At 59.3% G+C, this 18,057-nt stretch overlaps 1 protein-coding gene across 1 annotated transcript in view; it reads right to left on the bottom strand.

Moving 5' to 3' along the window:
- Positions 1-1,618: 1,618 nt before the first annotated feature.
- LOC138843167 (uncharacterized) overlaps positions 1,619-18,057 on the bottom strand; it is a 27,224-nt gene continuing 10,785 nt past the window's right edge. Inside the window, exons 3-14 of the mRNA XM_070058074.1 lie at positions 14,572-16,805; positions 14,321-14,406; positions 13,026-13,065; positions 12,513-12,587; positions 11,964-12,071; positions 10,653-11,833; positions 8,166-8,286; positions 7,439-7,582; positions 6,988-7,053; positions 6,239-6,337; positions 5,712-5,864; positions 1,619-4,177 (exon numbers count right to left, since the gene is read on the bottom strand). Of these exons, the coding sequence (XP_069914175.1) occupies positions 3,822-4,177; positions 5,712-5,864; positions 6,239-6,337; positions 6,988-7,053; positions 7,439-7,582; positions 8,166-8,286; positions 10,653-10,925 (1,212 nt within the window). The 5' untranslated portion in view covers positions 10,926-11,833; positions 11,964-12,071; positions 12,513-12,587; ... (1 more) ...; positions 14,321-14,406; positions 14,572-16,805 and the 3' untranslated portion in view covers positions 1,619-3,821. The remainder of the gene's footprint in view (positions 4,178-5,711; positions 5,865-6,238; positions 6,338-6,987; positions 7,054-7,438; positions 7,583-8,165; positions 8,287-10,652; positions 11,834-11,963; positions 12,072-12,512; positions 12,588-13,025; positions 13,066-14,320; positions 14,407-14,571; positions 16,806-18,057) is intronic.

The raw sequence follows: 18,057 nt of genomic DNA, 5'->3' as shown, positions 1-18,057 counted from the left end.
TATCGGGTCCAGTAGTGCCCTGCTGAGAAGATCCTGGGGGGAATTTTAGGAATTCTACACCCAGGAAGCCCTCCACCCAGCAATATCCTGGAGAGGGAGCAGGGAGGAGAAACAGGGGCCCACACCCATGTTCTATGAAAACTGCCGTCTGAATGCAAACCAGGCCCTCAGTTCTTCCCCAGATGCCTGCCTGGCCTGGCAGGTGTATTCGATTCATGAAACATGCCTGGCTGCTTGCTGCTACACTGCCTCACACCCCCTACCCCCAACTCTGTTGTGCAAAGACAAGAACCTCCTGCAGTTACACCTGGAGTAGCCTTGGGGAAGAAACAGCCCAGATCCCCTGAGAGGCAGTCAGAGCTGGAGGGGAACCCACCCCTTAGTCCCCTCCAGGGAGCAAAGAAGCCCTGAGGCCAAGACACAGGGCTCTTGTCCAGGGAGAGGGGCTTCAGTCCTGGGGAAGCCAAAGGGACTGATGTAGACCACGCAAAAGGCTTAAATCTGGTGACACCCCGGCTGCTTGATCGATGGTGTCAGCCTTCGAGAGGGTCACACTTGGAATTCACTCCGAAGTCTGCACTGCGCATGCAGGGCGGGCAGCAGGATGTGGTTTTCAAGATAATGAGGCTGTGTAAGGCATAGACGCGTGAATGAATACATGAAAGTCCTTGCCAATGGGAGCCCCGTGAGAGCTGGGTCCCTCTCTCCTGTGCACCTCCAAGAGCAAACTCCCCAACGTGCAAACCAAACGCTCAGCTCAAGTGGCAGCCATCCGGGCCCCATCCCAGTGCCATTGCTCAGCTGTGACCTTGAGCAAGTTGTTTCATCTGTCTCTGCTTGTTTGTAAAATGGGACAAAAATCATACCTACTACCTGGGAATGTAAGGCTGATTTTTATGTATTTAAAAATGATTTGAAATAGAGGGGTGGAGAGAGAGAGAGACAGAGAGAGAGAAAAAGAGAGAGAGAGAGAGAGAGAGAGAGAGAGAGAGAGAGATCCCAAATGGCCATGTTGGCCAGAGCTGGGCCAGGCCAAAGCCAGGAGCACACAGCAGGCAGAACCAGGGCACCTACAGAGCAGTGGCAGCAGGGCTGCTAGACACTGTGAGAGCCCCTCCCCTTGACCTTGAAGTGCTGGGGGAGTCTCTGTCTAGAGCAGCTCCTTAGTGAGTGCTGTTCTACCTGCACAGGGTCTCTTTCCAGCCTGGGTGTGGCTCCATGTCACTGTGTGCTCTCAGAATCTGGGAGCTGGGACCCTGGCTATCTCCTAGCACAGATTTTGCCATTTTCTTATCCCTTATGGGGTCTTAATGATGGGGGAGAGGAGCGATACGTGGACATCTGATGGTGTTTTACCCCTAGCCCCCCAGCACTCTCCTCCTACCATCTGCACACACGATAGCATGCTTCCTAAGGCCCTGCCCAGGCCTCCCCAGCTCTGCGAGACTTCCCTTTCTGACCCCGGGCACAATTCCACTTCTTCCTCTACCACTTTATTTTCCCTTAAGGATCCTTTGCTTTTTGGATACATAGCATCATGTATTAGGACAAACACTATAATAAACATTGTTAAAATTTAATTTTTAAAAATATTTTTATTTATTTGAAAGTGACAGAGGGAGAGAGGGAGAAAGGGAGGGAGGGAGGGAGGGAGAGGCAGAGAGAAATCTTCCATTTCATGGTTCACTCCCCAAATGGCCACAACGGCTGAAGCTAGGAACCTGGAGCTCCATCCAGGTCTCCCACTTGGGAGGCAGGGGCCCAAGTACTCTGGCCATCATTGATGTCTTCCCAGGCGCATTCGCAGGGGGCTGGGTTGGAAGCAGAAGAGCGGCCACTCGGACCAGCACAGAAGCTGGCATCGCAGGCAGCGGCTTAACCCGCTGTGCCACAACACCAGCCTGTGTGTCTCTAGGATGCCTGGTCCAGGTGCTGCTGTCACTGACATTTCACAGGACAGCAAATGGAAGCTAGGAAGGTGAGGGACTTTGCCAATGGCTCAGCTGTCCAGTGGCAGAGGCGCTGTGGAATCAGGTCTGTCTCTCTCTAGGTTTTCCTCTCCCCCACCATGCTGGACGCTGGACAAAACCTGGACACCTTGTGTCCCCTGCAAGCCTCCTGCAGGTGGGATTGCAGCCCTCTCACTCTCACCTGACCTGCTTGGCCTTTGTGAGATGGACAAGAGGATGTGGAAGGTGGCTTTGTGTCTGGGTGGGGGCAGGGTGAGTTTTAACCATATTTTCTTGGACTCTGCATTTTGTCTATTTGCTGTCTGTTCACCCCAGAGCCACGTTCACTAACTGTGACTTTCACCTTTTGTATTCTTGATGCTCTGACGCATGAGCCCCTGAAGAACTGGGAACAGACCGTGCCTCCCAGGGCTGGCTGATTCCCAGACACAGTAGCAATAGCCTCAGCCATGGCCTCGGGAGACACCACACAGCGTGGAAGAAGGCTGGGCCCCTGCCCTGAGCACCTGTGACAGGAGAAGCAGGTGGGGCCAGACACACAGAGCGAGTCCACGTCTCTGTGATGCAGCCTCTGCCTTGTGCTCACAAACGGGGTGTGGTACAGACGCACACTCCCATCCAGCACAGCCGAGGCCGGGGCCAGGGCTCACGTTCTAGGGGGCAAAGGCCACATCTCTCCCTCATCAGAATGTGGGCTCAGGTGGGCCTGGCTGGGACCCGAGGGCTCTGACCTACAGACCCAGAAGAGCACAGAGAAAGGCCCCGTCCCCATCCCTGAGGGCACCTGGAGTCACCAGGCAGCCAGCTCTGCAGGCAGCAGCAGACAGCTGTGGCACAGGAGGCCGTGGGGAGCTGGGACAGGTGGGGGCAGAGGGGATGGGCTCAAAACAGGTCGCTGTACTAGACCAGGGCCGGGCCTGGGGCAAGCGGGGCCAGCCCACAGCACCCATGGCAGCCCTCCCCCCAGCAACTCAGTGCAGACACCAGGGCTCAGTAGTACAGAAAGGCCCTGCTGGCATCTCCCTAGGACCCAGCCGAGCATGCTGGGGGCCCTCTCCCGGTGTCAGGGTGAAGAGGAGCTGGGTTCCAGAATATACAGGACAGAAGGGAGAGACATGTGGGGGCAAGCCAGGGATGCTGCACACGGCTGCCCAGGTCTACAAGAGCATAGAGGTGACTCAGGCCCTCCCACCATGACTGTTCCTATTGTGCCGATCTGTCCCAGAGGTCACGGGCACTCACAGCTGCTGCTCTCCCACCCTGACCCAGACCCCTATGGACACCAGGGTCACAAACTGGAGCAAACACGTTTCCTTGTAACCATTTAATATAGGGTCAGCACCACCTGAGGGTGGCAGGGGCAGGGGGCAGGGGTTAGTACAGTGGCTCTCAGCACTGCTGTTGTCTTGCAGTAACGGGGTATCCTGGCCCCAGGAAGAGCCTGGGGGGTCGGGGCTCAATCAAGTGTATAGGATGCCGTGAAGACACACGGAAGGCTGCTGCCCAGCCTGGGCAGGACACGTGGTGGGCTCAGCCTCTCTTCTAGGAGGCACCCATCATCCAGGTGCCCCATGGAGTAGGAGGTAAGGAGGCCTCGGGCCAGGGAGGGCACACGGGCCTGGTCTCCCAGCCCAGGGCTGGCTCTGGCCGGCTCCAGCCCATGGCTGTCCAGAGTGCATGGGGCTGCCATGCCAGTAGTGGGGAGTCTTCAGCCATGGCCCCCAGGCTGGGACGGGCTGCATGGGCCCTGGTTCCAGGGGCTCCAAGGCCTGTGGAGGAGCCCACATCCACAGGCCCTCCCGGCTGCCAGCATCAGAAGAGTCGTCCTCCCTCTGTCCTGGCCCGCTCAGGTTAGGGAGACTGGCACACTGGCACAGCCCTCCCCTCCCCCATGAGCTCTCTGGAGTCTCCGTGGGGCTGGCCACATGTGGACTCTGCGGTCCACACAGGGGAGCCCAGGCCGAGGGGCTCTGGGCTGCCTTCGCAGCTCTCCTCCTCCTCGATGCCTTCCCTCACGGCAATGCGGAGGCCAAAGCTTTCTGGAGGATGGATCATCACTGCACGGGCAGCGGGACCCCTGGTCTGCTCCCACACTGCCACTGTGTCCTGAATGGCGATCTTGGCCTTCATGGCACTGGGGGCAGGAACATGCTTCTGGGGGACGTGTGCCTGCCCCAGGGGCCTGCCACACCGTTTGATGGCCTTGGCTGGAAGAAGAAGAGACGCGGTTTGCTTCTCCACAGCCCCCATCTGACCTGCAGGGTGCCTGCCTCGACCTCACCCTGGGGTCCCCATCATCCCATGTGACACTGAGGACTCTCCCAGGCTGCTGGCCCCAGAGGGGCGGTGTGTGCAGCCTGGGCCAGGGGAGCCCTGGGACAGCTCCGGCTCCTCCTGCACAGGCCCACAGGGTGGATGGCCCTGCCCTCCCCACCTCACTCTCTCTGGGGATCGAGGCACCAACTCAGGACCCCATCACCTACCCCACCTGACCTCCTGTGCCCTATCAGTGCATTGGCTGAGTTACCCGCATCTGAGTCCCTCCTAAATGGCTGGAAAGGAACTGAGCCTAAGATGATGGGGGTGAGAGCTGGGGCTGTGGGGCAGACATGGGGTCTGATTCAGGCCCTTGGGGACAAGAATGCAGTTTCTAAAGAGGTGACAGGGGTGCCCTGTGTCCTCTGACCCTGGGCCACTGTCCCTTTCCTGGTGAGACAGCACCGCTTCTGTCCCACAAGCTCCCAGGGGAGGCAGAACCTGGAAGCACAGTGGGGCCTCCCCAGTGCCTCAACAGCCTGCACCTGGGTCCCCACTGCCAGCCTCTAGAGCTGGGACAAACCCATCTCTGCTCTTCATGGGGACCCAGGCACTCAGGTCCTTGATGGCAGCAGCAGCAACAGGGACGAGTATGGGGACCCCTCCCCACCAGAGCCCAGAGGCCAGCGCTGCTCCAGGTTCCACTGACTTCAGTTGGCCCGAGGCTAGGACTGCAGAGCCCACACTCAGCTGCACTTGGGTTCTGCTGTGGGGGCCTGCAGTGCCTGCCTCTGTGCCCACCCTGCTCACAGGAGTGGACTCAGCCCCCACAACTGGACTCAGGGCACCTGGGCCTTCCAGGGATCCTCAGATGTTTGAAGGGGATGCAGTGCTGGCTGGCTTTGGCCTTCACTGTGCAGGGTCTCCCACAGCCCCACCTTCCTCTAGCCCTGCCTACATGCAGGTGGGAGCCCCACCCACCCCTGTCCTAGGAGGGTCCTGTGTGCAGACAGCTGTGGTCATTGTGCCAGGAGCCTGTGTGGGGTCAGTCAGGGAGATGCACCCTGGGCAGGCAGGGCCACTTCTCATCTTGCTGGAGTGGGAGTCCAGCTGTGCTCCAGGCTCCTGGGGACACTGAGCCAGGGTACCTGCTCCAGACCTGGGCAGGGTAGCTCAAGGCGGGGCCTCAAATCCACTCCAGAGTGGAGGTCAGCTGAGGAGCCAGAGCCACAGAGCCCTAGGACAGCTCCACATCCCAGCCCCAGAGTCATTGGGGGAGAGCAGACCCCCACAGGAGGAATCAGGGCAGCTGCCTGACGCCCCCCCAGGCCATGCTGTCAGAGCTTCTGAAAGCAGAACTGCTGAGCCCGGGGAGGACATGGAGGACAAGGAAGAGGTGAGGCCCTGGGCAGGGCTGCCAGGGCTGGCACTCCCACTACTGACTCCCCCAAGGGAGCATGGGACGGGGCCGTGTGCTGGACTCACCTTCGGGAGGCAGGAGGCACTGGAGCTTCCCCAGCTCACGCATGGAGGCCCGCAGCTGCCTGATGACCACATCCTCACTCAGTGACCAGGCCTGCTTCAGGGTCAGCTGCAGAAACCCATGGATGTGGTCCCTGGACATCTTCAGCAGGCACTCTAGACATGGGGGCGGGTGTCAGGCTAGGAGGGGCCCTAGAGATGGTGCAGCCACCATGGCTGCTCCAAGCCCTGTCCCAGCACCAGACATGGGCTGCAGACACCCTTGGACACCCTTGGGTGTCAAGCCAAGCACTGGAGGGACTGCTCAGGGGCCAATTTCCTGGGCAAGGACCCTGGCCACTTCTCCTTGTGGTCTGTGGGGGCCTGGGATTGGGGATGCAACAGGGGATTCTCAGTGCCCTCCTGAAGAGAACCCAGGACTCGCAAACCCCCTCATGCCTCCCTCAAGCCCTGCTCATGAGACACAGGCAGGGGGACCCCCAGCTCCTCCGTCCCCAGCACCTGGGCCTCTGTGGGCCCTGAGGACTCACTGTGATGGATCTTGAGGGCCGTGTATGCCATGGTGGTGAGCACGTGCTCACCCTCAAGGATATAGATGTCCCACATCCTCAGAGCTGGGGGAACAGCACCTGGGGGACAGAGGCATTGGAGGACCCTGCCCATCAGGGCCTCAGCAGGGCCCACAGGGGTGGGTGTGCAGTGTCACTATCCTAGGACAGAGGGAGACTCCAGGAGGCTGCATCACACAAGAAGGCCAGAGCTGCTCCTGGGAGGGGAGGTGAGGGTGGGGGACTGGTTTCATTGGGAGGTAAGGCCATTCCTCACAGCCACATCCCCGCCCACTCAGGGAACCAGACCCAGAGAGGATGACCATGTCCTGTCTTGGACCCTGGGGGTCTGCACACTTTGGAAGCCACACTGGAGATACCAGACACACCAGGGACCTGGGGGATGGGTCAGCCCTTGGGCTGTGCTGACACCAGCCTGTGCCACCCAAGGTCTATGGATCTTCTGCCTCTCACTGTAGGGCTCTGGCCTTTGCCAGGCTCTCAGGATGGGTCCTGGTGGGACCTGTCCCCTCCTTGATGTCCCTGAGGCTCAGCCTCAGCTTGGACCACCTTTAGCAGGGCAGGGCCTGCCTGGTCTGCACAGCAGGCTCCCTCCTATGTCTGCTGGGGCTGGGGGTGCTCAGCCCTGATCAGAGTCATAGGCCACCAGGACAAGAGAGCCAGATACTGGGCAGGAGCTTCCCTGGGCAAGGGGTCCCCGGGGCACTTACCCCATCCAGGAAACCCTGGATGCACCAGTGTGCGGTGTAGTCCTCCAGGTACACACCCTCCTTCTCCTAAGAAGAGGCAGAGGGGGCTCAGGGCCCAGGTCCCAGGGCCCAGGCCTGACTCCCTCTAATCTGTGCCCTGTGGCAGAGCCCCTGGGTGCAGGAAGCCCAGCAGCAGGTGCATCCCCTCTCCCAGCTATGCAGATTCCTGAAGGGACACAGGTCCCTCAGTCCACTCTGCCCTGGGACAGCGTTTCCCTCCAATCTACGCAAACTCTGGGGGACCAAGTGCAGGAAATCAAACCAGCACCCAAGCTGCCGTAGCCCCCAGTAACCAAGAAAAGCCTTGGTGAGGACGTAGCCTCCCCTGGCCCAGGAAGCAGTCAGGACCCCTCTCTGTCCTCCCCTCCCTGAGCACAGAGCCCCCGAGGGGAGAAAGGAGATGTTTACTTACCAGGTGTTTCTCCAGGGAGGGGAGCACGCGATGCATGATATCTCTCAGGTGGTGCTGGAATCGCTCCAGTTTTGGGGTGTTCGGTTTGTAGAAACCCGAATAGTATCAGCCACATCCCCATGTTAGAGCCTCCTCCTAGGAAGGCTGGAGAGCCCAAGGCCAGGGTGGGGTCTTTCTGAGCACTGAGAATCAGGGGAGGCTCGACCAGGGGCAGGTGGGAATGAATGTGTCCAGGGCAGAGGACCTGCTTGGGAGGTGGGTGCAGGTGGGTGACTGTGTGCAGCCCAGGCCAGGCTGCCCCCTGGATACTGCTGGGGTGAATGCTGTCAAACTGGGTGCCTCCTGACCATTCCAAGACTCAGGAGCGATGAAGGGGTGACCGTACAGGGGATGCTGCCTTCTGTAAGTTCCCTGGGTGTGGCTCTCTGCTTGAGAGTCTGCGTAGAGAAGTGTGAGGCAGAAGAGCCAGAAACAACCTGAGTCACTGGACAAGGACAGGACCCCTTGTTCTGAAGGTTCCCACACCCAGGATGGCCATGGCCAAGCTGCTGGGCCTTTGGATGGTGGTGAAAGAAGGGGGCTGGCTCAGTGTGGGAGGCCTCTGCCAGCCCTGGCTTCTAGGGAGAGCACCCCCCCCACCAACAGGGACACTGTCCTGCACATTCAGGAGCCAGTGAGGGCTGTGCATGGACTTGCATGCACTGGGCCTCACACGCCATCCACCTACCGTGCATCGTGTGCTTACTGTTTTCCATGAGCTGGACCAGGGCCCAGAAAGAGTCCTCCTTGGGCATATACATGAGCAGAAGCGCCACCACATGGCTCAGGCCCTGGCTGTAGCCCACCTCCTGCAAGATCCCAGAATACCTTTAGACCTCCCCTGGCAAGAATAATATCCTGGGATGGCCCACCTCTCAGGGAGATCAAGGTCACCCACTGAAGGGTCTAGGAAGATTGGGGAGGGAGCCCCTGTGTCTGAATCCTGCCATTTGGTGTCAGCAGCCCAAGAATTGGAGCCCATCGAAGTTCTCCAAGTTCCTGGAGGGAATCCTGCAGGGCCTGAGCTTAGGCAGCACAGCGGGGAGACCTGAAGTATGGGGACCTGTTACCCACAAGATGTCAGGATGGGCCAGGTTGCTGTGGGAATCCAGACCCATGCCCATGGAAGCTTCTGGACCCCTGAGCTCTGCAGGTGACGTGGTGGCCCTTTCTCACATGAGGAAGAAGTAAGCCAGGAAGTGCTACCAGGACCAAAATAGGAGGTGTGCCTCTGTCATGGGTACAGGCCTGGGCTTCCTGCGTGCCAGGCCCCCTGGGAACCAGGGCACCAGGCAGGGTTGGCCAGTGGCAGGTCAGGGGATGGGGATGTCCAGGCCTTGCTGGGTCACCCATGGAGCCCTGCACCTGCTCCATGCATGGGAAAGGTCTGAGTGGGTGGTTGTGGCAGTGGTGCTGTGTGGAGTGGGATTCAGGCCCATGGGTCCAACCACATGTCTGGTGGGTGTAATGGCATCAGTGGGACCCAGACTCAACTTTGATGAGCAAAGTCATACACCTGATCTGTCCTGCCTTCGCCCCACACCCCACTGTGTGGAATGCTAGTCCTGGGAGGGGTGTCCCAACTCAGCCAAGCTCCTGGGGTCTGGAGGCCAGCCCAGGAGAAGGCTGCCTTTCTCCTCACAGAACTTGAGGTTGGGTCCAAGGAGGCCCAGAGCCTGGCCTCTACACCTCTGTCCCAGAGCTGTGGATGAGAGAGGCCCCCTCAACACAGGCTGGGATCTCTGTGACCAAGGGTGCCCTACAAGGACTGCCGGGATAGCACCTGCGATATGATCCCAGAATACTCACGGGATTGTAAACAGAATAGGCCATGAGCACTTGGAATAAGGTGCGTTGGCTGGAAGAGAGAGGACAGAGGCTGTGCGTCCTGTGCTGCTGAGGCTCTCAGTGTGGCTATGCCTAACAGAGCATGACAGCCATACGCAGGGCCTGTGACACTCTGCTCATGAGCAGTGACATCATCAGGGCACCTGTGTGTTGTCCACCATGTGGGTGAGCACTGCCTGCAGGGACACTAACATCTCCCAGGGTGCAGTCACGTGCAGTTTCATTTCCCCAGGTGGGTGTTCGTTGCACAGGTGAGCGTTCCACTGTGGGAGGTGCAGTCCCGTGGGTCTAAGCTGTGGAGAGTCAGCCTCCCATGCACGTTCAGCCTGGTAGGGAGCAGCTCCTGTGGCCTATGTGTTCCCCATGAGCCTCTGTGGCCAAACTTCCCACCTCCCCCAGCCCATGGCCACCACTGCCCTGTTGTGTGTCCCAGGGTTCGGCCTTTCTCAGACGTCCTGTGAGTGGATCGCAGTATGTGTAGCCTTTGAGGGATGCTTCCTCTCTTAGCAGAATGCACCTGAGATGCATCCAGGTGTGCCCAGGGCCGAGCCTCGTCCTGCCTCTCACTGAATCCTGTTCTCGGATTCAGCTGTGACACGGGTTGCTTATCTGTGTCCCCACTGAGCATCGTGCAGGGTAGTCCTGCGTCCAGTGACTGTGAACACAACCCTGAATCTTGCGTGAGGGTTTTATGCACTCAGCTGTTCTGGTGCTTGTGTACATGTGCGTGTGTGCTGGGGGTTTGTGTGGAAGGTGTGTGTCTCTCATTGTGAGAAATGGCCCTGGGTGCTGCTGGGGGCCTGGGCCACTGTGCTCTGTTCCTGCAATGAACCAGAGTGGCGCTCGCCTCACGTTCTGCCCAGCACCCGGTGTCCTCGGTGGTTTTAGTTCCCCCATTCTCACAGCTGTGCACTGGTGCCCCGTTGTGGTTTAGGTGCTAAGCATGTGTTCATGCGTTGAGTAGAATTGTGTGTGCCATCATGAAGGGGCCCTCCTGAGCCTGTGTCCCTGGGGTACTAGGAGGCTGCCCACTGCTTCCTTCTTACTGAGTTGAAGGGCTCCTTGAATATTCTGGAAATAATACCTTAATAAGGTAGATTGCTAATATTGTCTCCCCTTGTGTTTCTTTTCATTTCATTCTCTCCACAGTGTCTTTGGGAAAGTTTATATAATATAAAAAAGTTTATATAATATATAAAAGGCAATTTTGTTTTCTGTGCTAAGTGAACTGTTTCAGGTTTGCACCCAAGTCTTCCCTAGGGACCCCATGTGCCCCAGGACCCTTGCTCCTCCCACCCCCGGGTCCTCCCCAGCCCAGAGGCCTCACTTCATTCCGTAACATTCCTGGAACATCAGGTGGTTTCTGAAAGCCCATGTGATGGCGGAGTCGATGTGATGGAAGTGTCTGGCGCCCAGTCTGGCCTGCTCTTTTCATCTTCAGCAGAGAGCAGGTTAAAGCCTCTAGCACAAAACACACATGTCCAGTCCCAGCTGAGTCTGAGGAGACGTGGAGGAGGCACTGACTAGGATCTAGGGAGAGGAAGGCAGGATGGGGAGGACAAGGGGGAGGGGCCAGCCTCAGGACTAGCAAAAGCCCCATTGCCACACAAGGACCTCACGTCCACGTCAGCTCTTCTGGCTGACAGGGAGAGTTCCCTGCAGGGAGCTCATTCCCTTCTGGGTCCCACGTTGAGGGGGGGTCATGGGCTCCCTACTTGCCTCAGCATCCATGTCACCCCCTTGCCAGCATCCCTGCTGAGGGGGCCACTGGGACCCCGATGGTCAGTATCAGACAGGGGCTCTGAAAGGTCCCTGTGCACTACCCCTGCCTGCCCTCAGCTCTCAGCATAGACGCGGTCTGACCCCAGCCAGGCTTCTGATCCTCCTCGCTGGCATCTCAGGCCCTGCCCTCCAGGAGTCAGCCAGAGCCTGACCACTGCTCCATGCTGCCCCCTGCAGGAGGGGCCCATCTCCATCTAGACGTTGGAAGCCACCCTGGGCTTGGAGCTGAGTCTGGGCAATGACTGTCTCCAGGCCCAGCTCCCAGGGTAGCCCCAAAATGCAGACTTGGGGGAGGCAGGGTGGGCCACACAGCTGGGCCCTGCTCCCTGATGGCAGCCAGGGACACGAGAGTCAGCTGCAGTTGCCAGCCCTCTGCTCACACCAGTCCTTGCTCCCTCCTTTCCCGGAAGCATTGAGAGCTGTCTGACCATCGGACCAGCCACTCCAGGCAAGGGCAATGCCAGGGGTGCAATTGCATGTGAAGGCAGGGCCAGCGAAGGGCAGGCCCTGTTAGCACAGAGCCTGTGGGGCTCCCGACCTCACACCATTGTGATCTCATACTGGGAGACCCCCACCCATCATGGGCACAGCAATTCCTCTCTTCTGGCCTTATGCCAAGCTGCCCAGGTGAGTTCAGCAGAGAGCAGGTTAAAGCCTCTGGCACAAAACACACATGTCCAGTCCCAGCTGAGTCTGAGGAGACGTGGAGGAGGCACTGACTAGGATCTAGAGAGAGGAAGGCAGGATGGGGAGGAGGCTCCCGAGGGTTCAGTGAGGGACGGTCCTCCACGGAGACTCAGGCTCCTAACCAGACCCGAGCAGCTTGAGCCCCCTTGGGCTGAGTGCAGAGCCGTACCGCGTATTTGCCCAGATTCTGGGCCTTCTTCTTGTCCACCTCCAGCATCACGGCCCACACCTTCCTGCGCACCTGGGCAGGGATCCCCTTATAAATTCTGTGCTGAAACTACAGGAGAGAGGAGGCTCTGGTGAGTGGTGAACATGGCCGTTCAGGGAGGGACTGCAGGGTGAGACAGCAGGAGGGAGAAGCCAGGGGCTCCCTGTGTATTGGCAGAGGGAGGATCTGCCCAGATGGGGGCCTTATGACCCACAGTGACTGGGGGCCAAGGGCTCAGGGGCACCGGCTCTGCCCTGCACTGACTGCCCCCTACAGGGCACCTGGAAACCTGCCCTGCATCCGGGATTGTCTTCAGCAGTGACTTCAGATTTTCTACCAGGACAGTGTCCTGTGTGTATGGGGAAGGGGTGCAGATGACCTATGTCTCTAAGGGCTGGACAGTTGCCCCTGGGCATTTGAGAGGCAGGTGGTGCCTGGCACAGGAATGGGCACTGCTCAAGCCCCAACTCAGCTCTCAGTGTTCCCGAGGGGCCCTCAGCTCCACGGTACCTTCTCGCTGCCACAATATTTGCTGTGGTTCTTTATCATCTTGATCCATTTCTGGATCCTGCGCACCTGTTTACACTGGAAAATGAGATAGGATGGCATGAGCCCAGCTTCAGGCTCTGAGAGTGGCTCTCAGATGCAGCTCAGGAGCTCTGTGTGTGCTCAAAGGAAGGAGCCAGAAAAGGCACAGACTGTGAGCCCCAGATATTCTGTCTGGGGAGAGTCGGCGGCATGGCCTCTGATCCGAGCTGCCCTGTTGTAAAGGCAGAGCCCCTGAGCTCTAGCCAGGTCACTCCCTAGCATGCCAATAAGTCAGGGCGGCCGACAGGCAGATGCCCCTGAGCTGTGGCTCAGTTCTGGCACAGGCAAGTATGTTAAGATGTTAGCAGGTGCCATGTAAGTATTCCATCACAGGGCCTTATGGTACTCCCACTAACCATTGCCGAGCCCCACATGCCCCCTCCACCCAGCTCTGCTTCCCAGATGACTGGCCCATGGCCAAGGACTTGTCCTTACCTTTGCCCCCAGGGTGCTGTCTTGGGGCAACTTCTGCTCACTGGAAAGCAAGGGAGGTGGAGAGGTGAGGACAGGACCACAACCAGCACCTCTACCTCCCTAATGGGCCAGGGAAGTACCAGCCTCAACTTCTCAGCCTAGGGGACTGAGACGGGAAGGGAGGGGCTGGTGACCATGAGCACAGGGAGCCCAGGGCCAGGCAGGGGCCCTTGCTGCCAGTGGGGGTCTCCAGGCCTGTCAGAGGTCCACCTTCCTGGGTGTGTGGCAGCACCCCCACAGCGGTTGGGGGGTTGCTGTCCTGAGCAGGGCCAGGCTGCCCGGGGGGGAGGGAGCAGTGTCCCCACATCAACTCTCCCCAAGAAGTCACCCTGGAACTGAGTCCAGGTGGCCTGCCTGAGAGATGCTCAGTGCTGTGAGTGTGCACCTGGGGCTCCAGGCACCTGGGACCACCACAACTCCCAGGGTCCCCCCCTGCCCACCATCCTCCCCTGTGCACTGGCAGCCTGAGGTGCTGGCTCCACACCTGCCCCTCCTCTGTCAGCCCAGACTGTGGCCATCTCTCCACCACTCTGCTCCTGTTATTCTCCAAGTTCTGGCACAGCATGAGCCAGAAACCCCTATCCTCATGCTAAGGTGGGCTGCTGAGTCATGCCAAAGATGGCCCGAGATGGCTCCATCCCCCTAGGTCACTGGAGCCCACCCTCCAGCCATGGGGCCTCTCTCCCCGACATCTGTGGGAACAGCCTCCAAGTCTGCCTCCTGCCCCCAGGCCCCACTCCTCCAAGCACAGACCCGGGGGCAGGGCCCTCAGCTGCAGCCTCCCTGTGGTCTGTACTATGGGAACCCACAAGCAGGTTCAGAGCCTCAGAGACCACACCCCTGGCCATCCCTCAGACTAGGTCTTCAAAAGCCTTGAGCCTGGACCCTAGACCCAGGCACCTCCTGGACAACTGCCAGATGCTAGGCTGGTGCCCCAACCCTGTGGCCGCAGCTCTGGAATGCTGATGGCCAGGCTGTGTTGCCTGGGAGCATGGGGACCCTGAAACCACCCCCTCTACCTAACAGAAACAGAGACCTCAGAGTAAGAGTACCCAGTGGTTGCCCCACGTCCAGCTCTGTCCCTGCCTGTAGTCCTCAGTCACAGGGACACTAGGCTCTGGCTAACTGCTGACCAGTGCCTGCCTGTGACCACAGCTGGGCTCAAGATGGGGGCCTGGGGACAGGTGTGGCACCTCATGTTGGGGTTTCTGATCCCAGTCCCTGCCGTGGGGTGGGCTGGGGTGTGGAGGACTCACTGCAGGAACCGAAGCCTGTCTGGGACAATTCAGCCGCCTTCATTGTCCTCTTCTTCAGGCTCCAACAGTGCCGCTCCTTGGTGTCCCTGCAGCCGAGAGGGGACCCAGATGAGAAGCCCGGGTGTCAGTCACTGGTGGACCTGAGCAGCCTGCCCCCTCTCCCCTTGTCCCCAGGGAGGTGGGGTCTGGCTCTCACAGGCACAGTACTTGAGGCAGGGTCCCACATCCTCCCCCAGCACCCAGGCCCGTACCTTCTCATACTTCATGATGATCACTGCTCGCTCCGGGGCTCTGCCGGACCTCAAGGTGTCCATATCCAATATGTAAGACACACATGCACATGTGAGCCAGCACAGGGAGCCCTCGGGAACTGCTGCCCTGAGGGCTGTCCCCCTGGTCAGCTGGGTCCCAGGAGGATGACTTATGCAGAGCACAGGGACTAGGGATGGTTGGGGAAGGACAGCCCCCACATTGTCTCCCCTGCCCTCAGAAAGGATGCTCCTCCCCCAGCCTGGCATCCATATGTACTCCAGGGAGTCCAAGTCTAAGGGTCTCCCTGGCCCGCTCCCAGTCCCCGCATCTCTGGGGCTCTCAGAGGTGGACTCACTGCCCCACCTAATACCAGCTGATCTGACACCTAGTCTTGAACCCGTGTCTGACACAGAATCACACCAAGGCCCATTCGACACTGATGCCCAGCACAGCGGGAGGAATGGGATGACTGTATACATGCTTTGCACACAGGGGCCCACTGAGAGCTCAGCCACATCACTCATGGAACCTGGCATGGGAGACCAGTGCCACCCACCTGGCGTGACCTTCCCCGCATCACAGGTCATGCAGAGATCCAGTCCCACTCACATCCGTCGAGAATCCATTCAATTCTATCAAATGTGCCTCCTGCCTACGCTACCAACAGCTGGTCAGTTGGGCAGTAGATGCACTACTGGACACTAGTCGCCTCCCAGCCCAGAGTGCGCATCCTCAGTGACCGTAACATCACAGAAGCTGGCCAGTCAATCCCAAGTGGCTCTGTTGTGGCATGGGTCAGGGTCCTCAGCCCTGGCTTCATTAAAGGTCACCAGAAGTGGGGCCTGTGTTCTCCCCAGGGCCCAGGTGAAGAGGGCAGGGCTCTGGCAGAACTGCCCCAGAACCAGGGGTGCCAGGGCCCTCTGCCACCTGCCGTAATGGTCCCAAGTCCCAGGCAACCTGCACTTCCTGCCCCTCATTTCTTCCTCTGCCATTTTATTACAGCCCAACTGTGAAGGCCTTTTTCTATGAACACAAGGTGGCACAGGGAGCCCCATCATGGCCAGTCCTTCTTCCTGAGGTCCCCACACTCGGGGGCTGCCCCTGCAATGACCTGAATGGAGACTCCCAGGGCTGCAGCCTCCTGTCCTACCACAGGCCCCACCCCAGCACTCCCAACCCCTGCTAACCCCCCCTGCTCTGTTCCAGCCCCTCTTCCCAGGAGTTGTAGGAGGTGGACACAGGGGGTCCTCCTGGGATGGAGGGCAGGGAAGCCACCCGCTGAGCACCACCTGCATAGGACCTCAAGCCGGTGTGGCCCAGACTTTCCAGAGCAGGAGCCAGGGCCCTGTCCTGACACTGACCAGGGCTTCAGGCACAGAGCACTGAGAACTCCTGGGCACCAGCTCCTGAGCCGCATGCTGGTAACACCAAGCTGCTGCTGACCATAAGGACAGGGACAGCACGCATCGGGCAGGAACAGTCACAGGCCCGCAGCTACCCGGGGTGCTGTTCTCCGGGACACACACCCCTGAGGGATGCAGGGGTCACTGCCAGCAGCAGCTCAGCCCTTCCAGCCCCTGGGCTGCTCATGGTCACCACGGGCTCTGCAGAGCCCAGGGACCCCAGCAGGGTTGGCCCAGCCTCAAGGGTTCCAGCTTAGGCTGCCTTCCTGCTGCATCCTCACTGCCTACTCCGGGGGGGGGAGCTGTCTTCTACTGTGGGGTGTGCATGTATTTCTCTGTGTGCATCACACATGTGTGCCCAAGATGGGTGTGCTCCAGGCCTCCCCCAGGACTAGAAGCTCCACGCCTGAAGTACCCGGTCCTTGTCACTGTCACCTCATGGCATGCAGGCTACACTGAGATGGCACCAAGTGTCCCCCCATTTTCCCACCAAGCCTTGCTGGGCTGCTTTGGTTCAGTGGAGGTGGGCTTGCAGTGGGCACAGCCCCATGGCAAGGCAGGAATCTACACTCCTTCAAGAACTCCTGTTGCCCTCAGTACAGTACTCACTGGTGAGGCTGAGACGATGGCCCCAGGCTGATGGGTTTAGGAGGCTCCTGGATGAATCCTGCTCTGGGTGACAAGGCAGCTGGCTGCACAGCCCCTGCCAACCTGGCCCAGCATGGAGGACGCCCGGGGGGAGGGATGAACTCACCTCTGCAACGTGGCTTCTGTCCCCTACTGTCAGGTGACGATCCCACCTGTTGGCCATCTCCTCCTCTGTCAGGACCCTGGAGGTGGATAAGGAAAAAAAGATACACCTGTCTCCAGCCCCTCCCTGCCCTGTCTCAGGCCCCAGGACAGCCTCTCCTGCTCACCCCATCATGGTCAGGGCAGTGACAACCCAAGTCTCATCTGCAGCCTGCCCGGTACCACAGAGTCCAGCGTCCCCATCCCCTGCACATGCACCACAGCACTCTCTGTTCCACTTCCTCATTGCAAGGGGCCCCTCTTGTGCCCAGGAACCCACCCAAGTGTTCCCCTCTGCTGTCCTGCCCTACCTTGACGCAGCACTCACCAACCCCTGGAGAAACTTCTCCCCAGACACGGGGGCAGGAGGCCTCCCTGCACCCCTTAAAGCCACGTGGCCATGGCATTGTCTTGCCTGTCAGTTTCTTTCTAGTCCTCACAGCAACCTTGCTCGCCTCATCACCTGAAGGTCACGGACATGGGCAGTTTCTCTTTAGTCTCCCTGCCCTGCAGACTTGCTAGCAAACAGTAGAATGCAAATAAATACCAATAAATTGAAAAACATGGCATTCTCATACATTCGGTGTGGAGTTGAGGGCCTGCATGCCATGAGGGGTAGCCTGCATGCCATGAGGTGACAGTGACAAGGACCGGGTGCTTCAGGCACGGAGCTTCTAGTCCCAGGGGAGGCCTGGAGCACACCCATCTTGGGCACACATGTATGATGCATAGAGAAATACATGCGCACCCCACAGTAGAAGACAGCCAGGTGTTACCAGCATGCGGCTCAGGAGCTGGTGCCCAGGAGTTCTCAGCGCTCTGTGCCTGAAGCCCTGGTCAGTGTCAGGACAGGGCCCTGGCTCCTGCTCTGGACAGTCGGCCACACTGGCTTGAGGTCCTATGCAGGTGGTGCTCAGCGGGTGGCTTCCCTGCCCTCCATCCCAGGAGGACCCCCTGTGTCCACCTCCTACAACTCCTGGGAAGAGGGGCTGGAACAGAGCAGGGGGTGTCAGCAGGGGTTAGCAGTGCTGGGGTGGGGCCTGTGGTAGGACAGGAGGCTGCAGCCCTGGGAGTCTCCATTCAGGTCATTGCAGGGGCAGCCCCCGAGTGTGGAACAGGTCTATGTGAGGCTCGCTGTGCCACCTAGTGTTCAAATAGAGACCTTCACAGTTGTGCTGCAATAACATTGCAGAGGAATAAAGGAGGGGCAGAAGGTGCAGGTTGCCTGGGACTTGGGACCGTTATGGCAGGTGGCAGAAGGCCCTGGCACCCCTGGTTCTGGGGCAGTTCTGC

This window comes from Oryctolagus cuniculus, chromosome 15 (genome assembly GCF_964237555.1).
Source record: "Oryctolagus cuniculus chromosome 15, mOryCun1.1, whole genome shotgun sequence".
NCBI classification, from domain to species: Eukaryota; Metazoa; Chordata; class Mammalia; order Lagomorpha; family Leporidae; genus Oryctolagus; species Oryctolagus cuniculus.
This window is presented reverse-complemented; position numbering and strand designations above follow the sequence as displayed.